At 39.4% G+C, this 15,135-nt stretch overlaps 4 protein-coding genes across 5 annotated transcripts in view; 1 reads left to right on the plus strand and 3 right to left on the minus strand.

The window, feature by feature from the left end:
• The window catches only part of LOC128256264 (potassium channel subfamily T member 2), a 99,846-nt gene extending 92,461 nt beyond the window's left edge, over window positions 1-7,385 (minus strand). For both annotated transcript variants that reach the window (XM_052986554.1, XM_052986553.1), the window contains exons 1-2: window positions 6,858-7,385; window positions 1,548-2,273 (exon numbers count right to left, since the gene is read on the minus strand). In XM_052986554.1, coding sequence (XP_052842514.1) covers window positions 1,548-1,627 — 80 coding nt within the window. In that variant the 5' untranslated portion in view covers window positions 1,628-2,273; window positions 6,858-7,385. The remainder of the gene's footprint in view (window positions 1-1,547; window positions 2,274-6,857) is intronic.
• Window positions 7,386-9,667: 2,282 nt separating this feature from the next.
• Window positions 9,668-10,712, plus strand: LOC128256044 (peroxiredoxin-6-like). Its single transcript, XM_052986090.1, has 4 exons — window positions 9,668-9,841; window positions 9,911-10,285; window positions 10,351-10,426; window positions 10,487-10,712. The coding sequence occupies exons 1-4, from the start codon at window positions 9,759-9,761 to the stop codon at window positions 10,613-10,615; spliced, it is 663 nt and encodes a 220-aa protein (XP_052842050.1). The 5' UTR covers window positions 9,668-9,758; the 3' UTR covers window positions 10,616-10,712.
• A 672-nt stretch (window positions 10,713-11,384) lies between these two features.
• Window positions 11,385-12,329, minus strand: LOC128256292 (peroxiredoxin-6). Its single transcript, XM_052986586.1, has 4 exons — window positions 12,228-12,329; window positions 11,784-12,158; window positions 11,643-11,718; window positions 11,385-11,582 (listed from the first exon to the last, which is right to left on the minus strand). The coding sequence occupies exons 1-4, from the start codon at window positions 12,308-12,310 to the stop codon at window positions 11,454-11,456; spliced, it is 663 nt and encodes a 220-aa protein (XP_052842546.1). The 5' UTR covers window positions 12,311-12,329; the 3' UTR covers window positions 11,385-11,453.
• A 1,898-nt stretch (window positions 12,330-14,227) lies between these two features.
• On the minus strand, window positions 14,228-15,127 carry LOC128256289 (peroxisomal membrane protein 11C). The gene has a single exon (XM_052986583.1). It carries the CDS (start codon window positions 14,937-14,939, stop codon window positions 14,295-14,297), a length of 645 nt encoding a protein of 214 aa, XP_052842543.1. The 5' UTR covers window positions 14,940-15,127; the 3' UTR covers window positions 14,228-14,294.
• Window positions 15,128-15,135: the final 8 nt, after the last annotated feature.

Raw genomic sequence — 15,135 nt, forward strand, 5'->3', positions numbered from 1 at the left:
AAAATGTCATTAGTTTTTCAAGCTTTATAAAGAAATATATATATATTTTCAGATTGATTAAATCCTTTTTTATAAATTTATTGACATTTGGTACTTGGGTTGAATCATATTTATATACGCATAACACGATATCTCCAAATTAGCTTTGCCGTAATAGATCCTTCCCTTTCTGTTTTTATGTCGATAGTCAAACAAAAATTTCCTGATGGATGATATAAAGGCACTACTACTTCTTTGGAATTATTTTTTAAAGTAGTAGACGCCTGGCTTTATGGGACACTTAACAACAGTGAAATTTTGTTAAGCTTATTTAAAAAGAGCTAACGGCGAAGTTTTTGACTTTATATACTGTTTGGTTTGTGTCATTATTATTATCATTAGCATCTGAGATTCCCCAGAAGCCAACCCAAAGTATTCCAGGTATGTTTTATCGTAAATCACTTCCATGCTTAAAATCACGGCTTTACGTAATGAACCCTGGAAATATTTATAATTTTATACATTTTTTAAGTGTTTTAATTTGAAATGCCACACACCTTTTCATTCGCATTGATTCCTATTGGAATCAAGCAAAGAATCATACAAAATAAGGTAGTAATGTACTGGGCAATCATTGAACTATAACTAAATTAAGCCAGCTCTCGTACAACTTTGTTCGGCCATATAAATTATAAAAAAACACATAACGATTATCGCAATCATTTTGTTTAAGTGCTTATAGTGCTTATAGGTAGAATATGGGTATATATATATGGTTTTCGTTGTTAGGGTTAAAGCAAACAATAGCTAAATCAAATTATTCGCGTCCCTTCCCTGGCAGTGAATCCACTTTGCTTTTTTGTAATTTCCATCGCACTGAATTGGCACTCAAACAAAACGACAAGAGCTGCGGATATTGATTGGTTTTAGAAGTTCTCCTTTTTGGACAGGTTCTCATATGAGATAGCAGATTTTTTGTTTGAAACAATGGCTTTGGGAAATAGGTAACAGGTTGAAAAAAAAACTAATAGTGCTGCGCACTAAAACAATTTTCTTTCAATTTTCGGAATTGAATCACTTTTAAACCAATTTTAGTTCAACAAATATTAAGACAAACGCTTCCATTTAAAATCTCGTTATATACTTAGCAAAAAGTTAATCAAACTGTTACTTTTTTTGTCATCAGTAATTGACAGTTATTAGAAATCTATACATTTTACTTATTGAACAAACTAATTCATCGACCTTTTCGAGTATTCCCCGACGTTCAGTGTCAACCGCATGTCCATTTTCTTAGACTTCGATTAGCTTAACGAGCTTTAAACCTTCGCATGAACAATTCAGAAGACAGGACATTGGTGCTATCCCCACCCTATTGGAAAATCGATTAATCGATCGCCAGCTAAGCAACATAAAGTATGGGGCAAATCATTTTGCCAATTGCAGTTGGCCAGCGTAATTAAGAGTTTATTTTTGTCCGGGTGGGAAAATTGCTGACACGGTACGGTAACTGCTGCATGGCCAACGGAGCGTATGCGCAATGACATGTAATGTATAAATTCACCTACCTTTCGCCATCATCGTTGAATGAGAAATCGCCAAGTAGTAAATCTCGAAAACGATATCGTGGTTGTATAAGGCGCGACATGTTGCTGCTGTTGTTATTGCTGTTGATGTTGATGTTGCTGCTGTTGATGTTGTTGCTGTTGCAGTTGCTGTTGCTGTTGCCGTTGCTGTTCCTGTTGATATTGCTGCTATTGTTTATGTTGCTGCTGCTGTTGCTGTTGCTGATGCTTGTGGTCGTTATGGTCGGCACTCGTAACTCGGTGATGGTTTGTGCCAGTGGCTCGCCAGCCCCTTCACTTATTTGAATATCACTAAAGTCCGTCACATTAATTAAACACTCGTCGGCAGCTGCCGCCGCACAGCCCCGCCGCCCCAACTGCTCCTTGTCCTTATCCTTGCCCTGCTCCTGGAGATGCCTTCGTCCTGTGACGAACTCATCGTCGCGCGGCGCACTTGTGCCCGTCAGCAGGTAGCCGCCAGTGGCCCGATTGGGCCGCGGCGAACGTAGGCGCGTCCACAGATTGGCGAGTGTCCTTCTGGTCGAACAATGCCCTTACCTTTGCCACCCCGTCCACCTCGTCCACCTCTTCAGCCTGGTCGAGGACCCTCCGCGGAGTCCGGCACTGACGGTTCTTTAATTAAACCGATGGCACCGCTGAATTTATTAGCATTACAACGCTCTAGCGACAGGTGCGTGCACGTGTATCGATATCGGTTTGGACATGGCTCTGAAAGTATGCACACAAATCGGAAATACAGGAAATCAATAAAAAATGGAAAATAAATGTACCTAACATTTATATGGCTTAAATGTTGTACATGTAAATAGGTAAATTGATTTATATTTTTAGGGTATCTTAAAGTTTTCTACGATAGATAGATCTATCTATTTAAATCTTTCGTTCTATTTTTCACAGCATACTTTTAGTCAGCCATTTAGGTGATTTCAATCTTTTTTTTTTTCTTATTTTTGGTATTAAAAATGTATACATTTCAACAATAAACAAGTTTACTGCTACCTATGTGGCAGCTTCAGCAGGTTGTAATTGATTTTACAATTTTAAAACACTACAAATTTGATTTCCTTTCAAAGTGGTTCGATTTATAGTCAGACTTACATTCACTTGCTCGTGAACACCCCAATAGGTTAAACGTCAATTTGATTGAAAACAGACCAAGCATTGATAAGAAACCCTTTCGCATTACCACTTAAAAATAGCAAGTAATTTCTGATACACATTTTACGAATTGACCGCCTTGGTTTTTCACTTTTAAAACCTCGTCTGTTTGGCCCATAAATCCCGGCTGTCCGCAATCCAATTCACGTCAAAGGGCAACAAATTCACTTCAAGGACGAGCAAACAAACAGAACAGATAGTTAGACATATGAGTGAGAAAGGTACCAAGCAAGCCAAAGCCATAGCAACAGTATACTAAACTCTATATAGATGCTGATGCTTCAGAAATACAAGCAGCCGAATCAAATCATCGCACAGACAGAAATAAAAACACACTGGGCACAGATTGGCGGCACTTGAAGGCACTTCAAGTTCCCCACTTGTTGTTGTCTGTTTGTGAAAAATGTACGCAATTATTGCCGCCAGGACGAGATGAAGAGGGGACAGTCAGAGGGGGACAGGTGTCCTTTGCTTCCCGCCAATGCGCTAAATAAATTTCCCGCCCGTTTGTTTCGCACATTAATTAGAGTTGCCGTGCCGTGCATCTCTGTCGGAGCGCCCCTCACCATTTGGCATATTTATGCGACTGAGAAATATTTGCCTTAAAGTGTTTTTTAATTAGTTACAGCAAATTAGCGCTGGCGAAATTAACAAATTTGTATACAGCATCTGTCGCTGGTGCTGGACTTTCTCCCTCACTTTGGCTACTCCCAAATTAGTTTTTCAATTAGATTTATAGTTTTAGTGCGCACAAGCGGAAATTAATGGACCAAGAAAGCGTGTATTATCTCCCATTCTCTCGAAAAACATATTTTAAAAAAGGTTTTCCTAACAAAGCGAACATATTTTTTTGAGAGGCCTCAACCAATTTAATTTTAATTAATCAAACAAATGTACAAAATATACAACCAGAGAAAAAGCCAAAAATAAAATTAAACTTTATAATATTTGCATATAAAATAATCCAATAGGAAAATTGAAGATTTCCATTTTTTTTTTAATTTAAAACTAAATTTTTCATACTTAATAATAAAAATTAAAGTGTAACACATTTTGATTTGAACACAACACCAAATCAGTACCGATAATATTTAATTCAAAGTGAAAATATTTGGATTTACCATGATTTTTCTCTGGGTGTACAAAAGTTTAATCTTATTGTGGCGTCATATTTTTTAATGGATCATATTTTTAAAACCATTATCACAATTTAACAAATATAAACTTTTCAGAAAGCAAATATATGTTACTAAGTACTTGGATTATGTTGGCCCAAAATATTTATGCACTTATTAAGCCATCAGCCTTTTTTTATCAAGAAAGCCAGTTTTGTAGGCGTTGTTAGCTTTAATTTATTGTTATTAATTCCAACATAACATTTATTGTATTTTAAAGCCACTAAAGCTCAGTTTAATTTTCCGAAATAAGCTTATTCACACACTTCTGTAAAATACCTTTCTGCAGCAACTAATCTAATATTTATTTCCTCCTATTTGGCTCGTTAGTTTGGCAATTTGTTTGGTGGTAAATGGAGCTGCTTCCTGCGCTGTGCCGAACCCATTTAATTTCTAATCATTATTTATGAAATACCGCCACATTAAACGAGGTTTTCCATTGTTATTTGTGCATGCGAAGATATGCCATAATGTTTTAATTATCTTTTTGCCGGCACACAAAACGATTTGCTAGCCCATGCATAGATGGATATTTTTCGGTTTTTTGTGATTTATAGACTGCTCTTAGGCCCAAAACTGAGAGGATCTCTGAGCGGACAGATAACAAATTATTGTTTTCCATGCACAGAAAGGAAAGAGGGACGTTTTCCATTATATTCCAAAAAAGAAAAGCTACACTTTGCGTGCCAAAAGGGGTGTGGGTGGGACCCCTATTTCCCATTGCTCTGCGCGAGTGTGCGTTGGTCTGTGTGGGTATGTGTCTAGGTGTCTGGGTGTGTGGGTGTGTGGGTGTGTGTCTGGGTGTGTGGGTGTGAGTGTGGGTGTATTCATCAACAATAATTGCCCAGACCTGTGCTCCTAAGCCTTTAGCTCTCGCGTGTCCCGTTCAGTTGGCCCTAACCTTTCTTTCTTACACTTCAAAAAATAATGTTTTCATATTTTTGGGTAAATAATAAAGAATATGTTTTAGCAAATTTGTTTTTATAACATATTTTCCTCTGGAAGAAAAAAAATTTTCACTAAAAAGTCCCGTTGGCTTACAAACAATAACAAGGTGCCTAAAAGTAAGCAAAAGTTATTTTCTCGGAATACCGATTAAACATTTTAACAATAATATTAACAATAATAATTTACAATATTGTTAAATTTATTTTTAAGCATTTGAAGTGTAAGTCTGTTGCTTTTATTGTTATGATTTTCTCATTTATTTTAAATCATGCACTTCAAAGATATGCTTTTTATTTATTTATTTTATTGTGCATTGGCCACAAAGAGTCAATTTGCAATTGTTATCCTGTCTACTCGCTCTTCAACTTTTTACTTAATTGTAGCAGTTTGGGGATTCTTTTAAATATCGTATTCAGTCTTTGACAATACATTTTTGTTTTCGGGTGTATTTACGGCTTTCTCATCATCAACACCGCAAGCGATGGAAGCTCTTCTTGGCGTCTTTGTTTTCCTAAGTCTTTATTATTCTTTGGCCTATACAATGTCCCGCAAGAAGTCGTCGCCAGTTGTCTTTGCTGGCTTTTGTTTTTGTTGTAACTTTTGTTGTTTTTTTTTTTAGTTGTTGTTGTTGTTGTTGTTGTTGTTGTTGCACAAGTATTAACTAAAGGACCCCGAAGCTGCTAAACAAGCCGCCTCCGCGGTCTACCCAACCGACCCCCTTTTACAACCACTCGTTATTATTATTTTCGCTTTTTTTTTTTTTGTGACACTTGGAATATTTTATAACAAAAACTTGACCCACTTTTCTCCACAGCGAATGAAATTCGCATTTCCTGTACTCTTACATCGCCATACACCTGCTCATCCACCCAACTGCCGACTTATTTTTTAATTTTTTGGTTGCTTTATCATTGTTCGCCCGTCACTCACACATACTCCCGTTTGTTTCTTTTTTTTTTTTTTTGATTTTATTCCCTTTTACTTTAATCCCGCTTTTTATTTTCCAACTTCTTTTCTCAGCTGCGCAGCGCCGCTTAATTAAAATTAACATTTCATGAACTGCTGGGTGGAAAGAAAAAACAAATTAAGGCGGGTGCAAATGGCACTTTCCGAAAACGCAAAATAAAATACAAAGTTTGCTTAATCGTTTTATAAATATTTAAGGCTTAAAGCGGTCTGATCTGTCTAACGGCTTTCGGTCCCCGCACTGACTTTCAATTTCAATGCGATTTCGCTGTTGTTTTGTGTCACCTTTTCTGCCATTGAATCATCACGGATAAGCCGTTAATTATATTTAAATGGTTTATTCATTTCACATTCACGAGGAGGTTTTTATTTCAAGTATTTAATGGAACAAGCTGCAAAACTTCATCATTGAACTTGTATGTTTCACAAATGATTCTGCATTCTATTTGATTAAATATAAGACCGCTTTAATTTGCAATACATTTAAATAGTAGGTAAAAGATAAAGATTCTTAAATAAGGTAACCACTTTAAAACACAACATTTGGTGCAATAGGTCATGGTCATAACGTCCGTGAAGGTTACAATTTTATTATTTGAAATTAATTAACGAGCATAGAGAATTGCATTTTTATCTATTATTCTATTCGTTCAAACTTAATTAGAAATTTAAAACCGCACTCGAAACTTAAATATTGTCATTCTCAACCAAAAACAAAATTAATGCAAAATAAGCCGTATACAAACCATAAACGGTTTACACTGTTATATGTTTGTTTAGTTGCCTGCCTTGCAATTAGCATTATATTTTTTAACAACAATCAAATTACTGTTAACATTAATTATGAAAGGACCCCTTAAATTTTAATTGTCAGTCCGAAAGCAAACATCAGGTAAAATAAACCAGACCGTGCATGAATATAAACATATGTATCTACACATCATGTGGGTATAAATTCTTGTCTGTTTTTTGTTTTTTATTATTTTGGTGACATTCGTAATTGAATGCATTATTCAATGGCCGTCGAGGGAGTATTTTTTCGTACCTTTTTTATAGCACTTTAACACTTTGATGGCCGGCGGGTGCCAGAGGGCTTAAAGCTGTTGGGTCTGGGTCTGGGTCTGGGTCTGGCGATGTAAATGTCTTGGCATATTTTATGAGGACAGTTGGGTTGGTTCGCAACTTTTCGCCCACCCGAAAAAGAACTTTATCGTCGCGGCCGTTACTGCATTCACCATTACATTTGGTCAGAGTGAAAACTTTTTTTGGAAGGCGATCTGATCACTTCAGGGGCTTGCGGAGTGGGAATAATGTTGTAGATGATTTGCACGCAGTCTTACATGTTTGGATTAGTTGGCCAACACACACGAGCGCACCGCACATAAGCAAACAAGTGGGAAAGTTTTCGCGGAAAAAGTTTTCCCTTCGAGGTGTGCACTTCGTTAGAATGAGAGAACACGCCAAATCGCGGTCCCAAAACCCAAAACCCAAAACACCGGGGCGATAAGACAAGTAAGTAAGTCTCAAGTTCGCAGACCGTTCGCCGTTACTTTTTCGACCACTGAGCAACCGCACGCGCGCATCGCTAAATTTGAACTGCGCCAGAGCGCCAAACCAAACGCAAAGCATAAGCCAAGCAAAGCAAAGGAGCGAAAGCAAAAAGGAAAACATGCGGCGTGGGCGAGGGCGGTGCTTATCAAAATCAGCTGTTCGCAAGCTGACTTTGAATGTTAGCTTAAAGCGGCAAAAGCTCTGTCGACAGTCGTGGAGGCGAAAATGGGTAAGGTTTCGCAATATATGTATACAATCCTTTCTCCATTACGCACAGTTTTAAGAATCATTGCATACTTTAAGGGGCTTTATATGAAATCAAAAAAAAAAAAATATATATAACTTTTCGATTTTGTACAAGCTGATTGTTATAAATAACTTTTAACCGCGATTTTTTATTTAATTTTTTACAAATTTTTTCTAGAATATGGTGTTAAAATTTTTGTATTGATAGGAGCAAAATTAAAAAAGGTATAAATTTTGTTTTCCCGTTTGTTTGTTTGCTTAGCAAAACAAACGGATTTTTTATCATATTCCAATTTTAACAACAACAACATTTTTGGCGTTAGCCTGCAATACTTTTCCTTTAAACAACTCCTTTTATTTTTTTTTAATTTTTTGTGATTTCGTCATATTTTTGGATGACTTGCTCAATTTTTAAATGTTTTTTATAACAAATTTGTCACAAGTTTGTTCAAATCAGATTATTGTAAATCAAAAATAATTGTGAGACACTTTCATATTCTTAAACAAAACAGACCAGACACAATTATCACAGAAGTATGAATATTTGTTTCGAAATATTTTATTTTTATCCATAAAGTAGGGCTCAGTGCATTTTAAGCATCGTTGCCTTGTTTTAGAAACTTGAGATAAGTTTAAGTTCTTTAATTTTTTGTTACTCAACCGTCCAATAGATGGCGCTCCGAATTTATAGAGCCCCACAAATTTGAAAGATTCGATTGCAATGGCGTTATAGCAGTCTATCGATGATCTAGGCGCAGTGATCGACCCGGTTCGCTCTTTATTTTCTTTTCTCTCTATACATGTTTTCTGTCTGCTTACTTTTTTTTCTATTTCTCTCCCGGCTTGCCTACTCGTGGCCCCTACTTCTCACTTTTTCCCATACAACCTGTATCTTGCGTCTCTCTTGACTAAAAAATCCGTTTTGAAATAATCAAACAACACCGAAAATGATAAGCAACGATAAAAGGAAAATTACCACAAAAAGATTATACTTAGGCAAATGCTTTTGCTTCTTGAATTTCCCGTTGTAACTAAGATTTTTCAAACAAATGAGTAGACTGTACTTGTAGAACATGTAAAACTGATTCTACGTACTACATATTATTGCAAATATAAACGACGAATGCGATTTTTCCCTAAAATCTTTCCCACAGATTGCACATCATGACTTCATATTGATTTCTGATGATCTTCCATTATTCTGATCGATGCTGAGTTTCATTCCTGTCAACCGTCGCCTGTGTTCTGCGCTAAAACTCTAACCATCCGAATTCCCAAACCCACTTGATCCATCTGTGTGACCCAACGAGAGTAAATTTGCTCGAGTGAGCGAATTGACTATAGAACCACCCACACAGTATCACAAATTCACTTGCTCTTTTTACCCAATTGGAGGCTCGTTTTGTGTACGTGAACGGGAGAATCGTGATACCTGTGGTAGTATGAGTGTTTTACAGGCGTTTAGAAATACTACTACAGAGTTGACATTCTCTTGCGCTCGCTGTCCGGCTATCGGTGTGCTTATACTTTTGATTGTGTATGTGTTTGCTCACTAAATACCAACACTAGTAAACATTTAAATGCTCTCTGGCTCTCTGTTTATGTTTGGAGCCGGTTGAAAAGGAAAAGTATCAGCTGGGGAGTGATCAGCTGATTAAACACTTTTTTGGAAACCAAATTTTGAAAGAATTAACATTTTTAGATCAATTTTAACAGATTTGAAGTGAAAAATTAAGCAAAACTGTACTTTTCTAGAAGGCACTTCAAGAAGCATTTCGTCACAAAGTCCATAGTTAGGCGAGGCCTCAATCGGGTTTTATAGAGGCCCCTAACAAGTCGCAAACAAATATGGAGACCTTGCTCGAGGTCTCCTCTTTCCCCCTTCCAACCCACTTTTTCCATCTATCATGAGCTGCTGCTCAGAATTTTTTATTAATCTATTCACTACACTGCACACTATATAAAAATGTGCGATAAGGCAGCGTCGTTCTCCGTCTCTATCGCTCACCCAGGTTGAACAGATCCAGCTGGGTATAAAAGACACCAAACTCTCGCATTCAGTATTCAGTAAGCAACAAGTGAGCAAGCCAGAAGGAGCTACCTGTAAACAGGCTTATCGAAGTGATAAATACACCAACAAGCAATCGAGATGCGTTTGGGACAGACCGTACCTAACTTCCAGGCCGACACCACCAAGGGGCCCATCAGCTTCCACGAGTGGCAGGGCAATTCGTAAGTGCCCTTTAAAACATATTCTCCAGTCGATACTCATCCTCATCCAATCCTCCGTCTGATCCTCAGGTGGGTGGTGCTCTTCTCCCACCCCGCCGACTTCACGCCCGTGTGCACCACCGAACTGGGTAGAATTGCGGTGCACCAGCCGGAGTTCGCCAAGCGGAACACCAAGTGCCTGGCGCACTCCGTGGACGCCCTCAACTCGCACGTGGACTGGGTGAACGACATCAAGAGCTACTGCCTGGACATTCCCGGCGACTTCCCCTACCCGATCATCGCCGACCCCACTCGGGACCTGGCCGTCAGCCTGGGCATGCTCGACGAGGAGCAGAAGAAGGACCCCGAGGTGGGCAAGACCATCCGGGCGCTGTTCATCATCAGTCCGGACCACAAGGTGCGCCTCTCCATGTTCTACCCCATGTCCACGGGCCGCAACGTTGAGTAAGTACTTCCTTAGGGTCGAAGGTTATGATAATCTTTTAAATCGTACTCCTCCTAATTTACAGTGAGATCCTGAGGACCATCGATTCCCTGCAGCTGACTGATCGCCTCAAGGTGGTGGCCACTCCAGCTAATTGGACTGTGGGCATTTCTTTTAACTAGTTCTTACTTATCTCCTTACTAATTGTGCTTCTTCAACAGCCTGGCACCAAGGTCATGATTCTGCCCACTGTCACCGATGAGGAGGCCCACAAACTGTTCCCCAAGGGATTCGACAAGGTGTCCATGCCCTCTGGAGTCAACTACGTCCGCACCACTGAGAACTATTAGACATCTGAGACTATTTCCATTTTTAATCTTTATTTCCCCCCTTTTGTGCCATAACAAATTTAGTTACCATGTAATAAAGATTATTTTTACAAAACAACTACCTCAATACATTTTGAATTTAGCTCAAATTAATTTCTAGCTCTAACATCTGCCAAAGCAAAGGCAAATTAAATCTGTGCTATTGTGCTCACAATTCATTTTATATTGGCTTTTGAAAATTATTATCGTTAAAAAAGATAATTGCGTAAGTCCTGTGAATTTGCCATCCAACGCTATCAAATATTCGTATGTAAAAACTTACATAAAAGGCTATGAATGTTTCACCAATACAAACAAAAATATTTCAATTACTTTAGCAAATTTAATTATTGAAACCAAAAAAATTATAACTATTTTAAAGCTAGTTATGCTCCCTTTGAAACGTTTTCGATTTAATTGATTCGTTCATGTAAACAGGTGTTATTGTAAAGAAATGAGTGAGCCTACCAGAATCATTCGGTTAAAGTATTGCCATTGCCATGTTGCACTACGAAAGACAGGCAGACATGGCTAGATCGACTCTGCTGGTGATGCTGATCAAGAATATATATACTTTAAGGGTCGTAAATGTCTCCAACACTGCTTGCAAACTTTTGACTGCAATTATTATAACCTCTGCAAGGGTTTACAAAAATTTTACAGAAAAGTTTTAGTTTAGTAGCTGAAAAGTAATCTTTTTTAAATATTAAAGGCATTAAAATTTAAGAAAAAAATATCTTTATTGGGTAGGAGAATATTGTACTTTATGGCAATAACAACAATGGTTAACAATGGTTAATAAAATAAAAAAATAAGCCTTCTAATAGTTCTCAGTGGTGCGGACGTAGTTGACTCCAGAGGGCATGGACACCTTGTCGAATCCCTTGGGGAACAGTTTGTGGGCCTCCTCATCGGTGACAGTGGGCAGAATCATGACCTTGGTGCCAGGCTGTTGAAGAACCACAATTAGTAAGGAGATAAGTAAGAACTAGTTAAAAGAAATGCTCACAGTCCAATTAGCTGGAGTGGCCACCACCTTGAGGCGATCAGTCAGCTGCAGGGAATCGATGGTCCTCAGGATCTCACTGTAAATTAGGAGGAGTACGATTTAAAAGATTATCATAACCTTCGACCCTAAGGAAGTACTTACTCAACGTTGCGGCCCGTGGACATGGGGTAGAACATGGAGAGGCGCACCTTGTGGTCCGGACTGATGATGAACAGCGCCCGGATGGTCTTGCCCACCTCGGGGTCCTTCTTCTGCTCCTCGTCGAGCATGCCCAGGCTGACGGCCAGGTCCCGAGTGGGGTCGGCGATGATCGGGTAGGGGAAGTCGCCGGGAATGTCCAGGCAGTAGCTCTTGATGTCGTTCACCCAGTCCACGTGCGAGTTGAGGGCGTCCACGGAGTGCGCCAGGCACTTGGTGTTCCGCTTGGCGAACTCCGGCTGGTGCACCGCAATTCTACCCAGTTCGGTGGTGCACACGGGCGTGAAGTCGGCGGGGTGGGAGAAGAGCACCACCCACCTGAGGATCAGACGGAGGATTGGATGAGGATGAGTATCGACTGGAGAATATGTTTTAAAGGGCACTTACGAATTGCCCTGCCACTCGTGGAAGCTGATGGGCCCCTTGGTGGTGTCGGCCTGGAAGTTAGGTACGGTCTGTCCCAAACGCATCTTGATTACTTGTTTATTGTTGGTTTAATACTTGGAAAAACCTGTTTGGCTGTTTAGGTAGTAGCTGTTTGAAGCTTGCTCACTTGTTGCTTACTGAATACTGACTGGAGAGCTCGCTGCCTTTTATACCCAGCCGGATCGATTCAGTCTGGGGTGGCGATAGAAGTCGAGAACGGGTGCTGCCTTATCGTTCGTGTTTATATATAGTATGTTAGTATGCAGTGTGGGAAGAGGAAACCTCGTGCAAGGTCTCCATTTTTGTTTTTTTTTACTTGTTTGCTATATAGAACCTGATTGGGGCCTCGCCCAACTATGGACTTTGTGAGGAAATGCTTCTTTGTAGAAAAGTACAGTTCTGCTTATTTGTTTAATCCGTTTTTAATGCGTTTAAATTGGCCCATTAATGTAAATCCCTCCAGGATTTATCCTTCAAACAGGTGCTCCAACTGAACACTTCCCAGCTGATCACTTTCCAGCTGATATCACTTTTTCAACGGGTTCAAAACATAAACAGAGAACCAGAGAGCATTTAATTGTTAATGGTGTTAGTAAACAGTGGGGAAACAGTGGGGGAACACTAACACAAGAAATGTATAAGCACACCGATAGGTCGACAGTGAGCGCAAGAGAGCAGATAATCATTGGGTGGTATGTGTGAACGCCTATAAAACATGCACACTACCATAGATCGGCAGCTCTCCCGTTTATGTACACAAAACGAGCCTCCAACTGGCAGAGAAGAGCGAGTACATTTGTGAGACTGTGTGGGTATATCTATTAAGAATTCACACACTAGTGCGGGTTTCCTCTCAATGGCTCACACAGATGAATCAAGTGGGTTCGGGCAGTCGTATGGACAGAGTGCTAGCTCAGAAGCCAAAAGACAGTTCAGCGGAAAGCATCCCAACTTGGATTAAGATCAGCATAATTGAATACTAAAATATTACATGGATATGAAGTTGTGATGAGCAACAGGCCATGTGTTTAAGGGTCGCTTAAAGAAGAATTTGAAAAAGATCTTGTGACTAGTGCAACCATAAACAAACAATAAAATAGTCGTATCTGGTGCTTGCAAAGCTAGTTACTGTGCCGTTTTTCATGAGCTACACGTACAGTCTATGCCCTCGGTTGAAAATTTTAACAGAGAGAAATTTAAGACGCAAAACCATTTGCTTCTATTATACACACTCTGTGGTAATTTTCCATTTGTCGTTGCTTATCGTTGCCTCGGTTGTTTGTAAACAACAAATTCGAATTTGTAGTCAAGCAAGTTTGTGTTGGTGCGGGGGAGAGTGAGAGGGAGAGGCCACGCGCAAGTGAGTGATAAAGTCAGAGAGAGAAAAAGTTAAAGTAGAGCAAAAGAGAGTATGAAGCCTAGAGCGAACCGGGTCAGATCGGCTGGCTACAACATCGATAGACTTCATATAACCGTAATCGGACGTTTGAGCGCCATCTATCGGCTGGTGTATTCTTAAGTAGTTTATTTTTTATTTTTTATCAATTTACTAAAATCGTATTCTTAAAAACATATTTAGAGTATAGAAGCATCATTGATTTTATTCACTAAGATCCTTAACAATGTAGCTGTCGCAAATTAGTTCTGTTGCAACCAAAAAACTAGAAGACCAATGTTTTTTTAGACATTTTTTGTGTTTATTTATTTATGTACATTTTTTATTTAGCTTCATTAAACTATACTTAGCAACTCACTATATGCAATTTGCAATATAGTTCTTTTTTTTAACAGAAGTGTATATCTATTGAATATTATATCTCAGCAAGACCAAAAATGGTACGTTTAAATATCGTAAACAAATAAAACGAAGACATGTTTACTGTGGTTTTCTCCATATTTTATTCTTAATAATATTCAAAATAACTTAACAATATATTCTTAGAGCGCTAAAACTCAATGCACCTAGGCGAACATAATTGACTATTTTAAAATTCTGCTTATAAAATTCGAGCACATTAATAGGAGCACCTAAAGGTTCAGTCTTTTCTTGGCCAAGATCTGGTAGATTCCCAGTCCCACTGAGAGGATTCCGATGGCCCCCAATTGAAGGGTTGACAACTTGCCGCTCCACAAGTAACCTCTGGGCAGAATACTGATGGCATGGACAAGATCGAGGGAGATGCGAGCGAAGGACACCACATCCTGGCGGTTCAGCTTGTCCCGATTCTTCGAGAAAGTGCGCAATGTCCTCACGAGGTTCAGGTACACAGAGAGGACACTGAAGATGAAGCTGACATAGCTCCAGGTTTTTTTGTTTCTCAAATCCAGCACTTTGTTCTTGGCCAGCCAGCAGATAATTTCGATGGGATAGAAAATCACGTCCACCGCGTTGGACATCACCGCCAGTAGGGCTGTAATACGATCGGGTTCACCCTCGCCCAATCCGTACTCCAGGGTGTACTGTACCACGGGGAGGTCGTCGATCAGGCGCAGAGTGGACCTGGCTCCCGAGATTTTCGAGCTGATGGTGTCACATTTTTGGGCCAGCGCTGAATTTCTCTTCGCATGATATCCTGTCACCAACTTGGCACTTTGGCACAGCGCCTCCATCAGGACATCGCGACCGCCATAAGAATCGATGAGACCACAAATCTCGCTTACAAATTTTGACATAATGGTTAAGCGAGATGGCTTTGAAATGCTTTAAGTGAGGTTGTTAATTAAACTGAAATGCAGCGAGGCTAGCCATTATATACCCCAATGTCGATAACAGTGCGCGGATTTTTCAAATAGTCGATTGCATTGCGTTCTCTGGTTACGATTTCCGGTTCGCTCTCGTCTTCTCAATCTTTTTCCATTCCCTTCCACT

This window comes from Drosophila gunungcola (assembly GCF_025200985.1).
Source record: "Drosophila gunungcola strain Sukarami chromosome 2R unlocalized genomic scaffold, Dgunungcola_SK_2 000013F, whole genome shotgun sequence".
Classification (NCBI taxonomy): domain Eukaryota; kingdom Metazoa; phylum Arthropoda; class Insecta; order Diptera; family Drosophilidae; genus Drosophila; species Drosophila gunungcola.

Bases quoted from the DNA above. Each gene is read 5' to 3' on its own strand.
- LOC128256044 (XM_052986090.1), top strand. From the start codon at position 9,759: ATGCGTTTGGGACAGACCGTACCTAACTTCCAGGCCGACACCACCAAG. The intron at 9,842-9,910 runs GTAAGTGCCCTT...TCTGATCCTCAG, and splicing joins CACGAGTGGCAGGGCAATTC to GTGGGTGGTGCTCTTCTCCC. The intron at 10,427-10,486 runs GTGGGCATTTCT...CTTCTTCAACAG, and splicing joins CCACTCCAGCTAATTGGACT to CCTGGCACCAAGGTCATGAT.
- LOC128256289 (XM_052986583.1), bottom strand. From the start codon at position 14,939: ATGTCAAAATTTGTAAGCGAGATTTGTGGTCTCATCGATTCTTATGGC.
- LOC128256292 (XM_052986586.1), bottom strand. From the start codon at position 12,310: ATGCGTTTGGGACAGACCGTACCTAACTTCCAGGCCGACACCACCAAG. The intron at 11,719-11,783 runs GTAAGTACTTCC...CCTAATTTACAG, and splicing joins TCCACGGGCCGCAACGTTGA to TGAGATCCTGAGGACCATCG. The intron at 11,583-11,642 runs GTGAGCATTTCT...GTTCTTCAACAG, and splicing joins CCACTCCAGCTAATTGGACT to CCTGGCACCAAGGTCATGAT.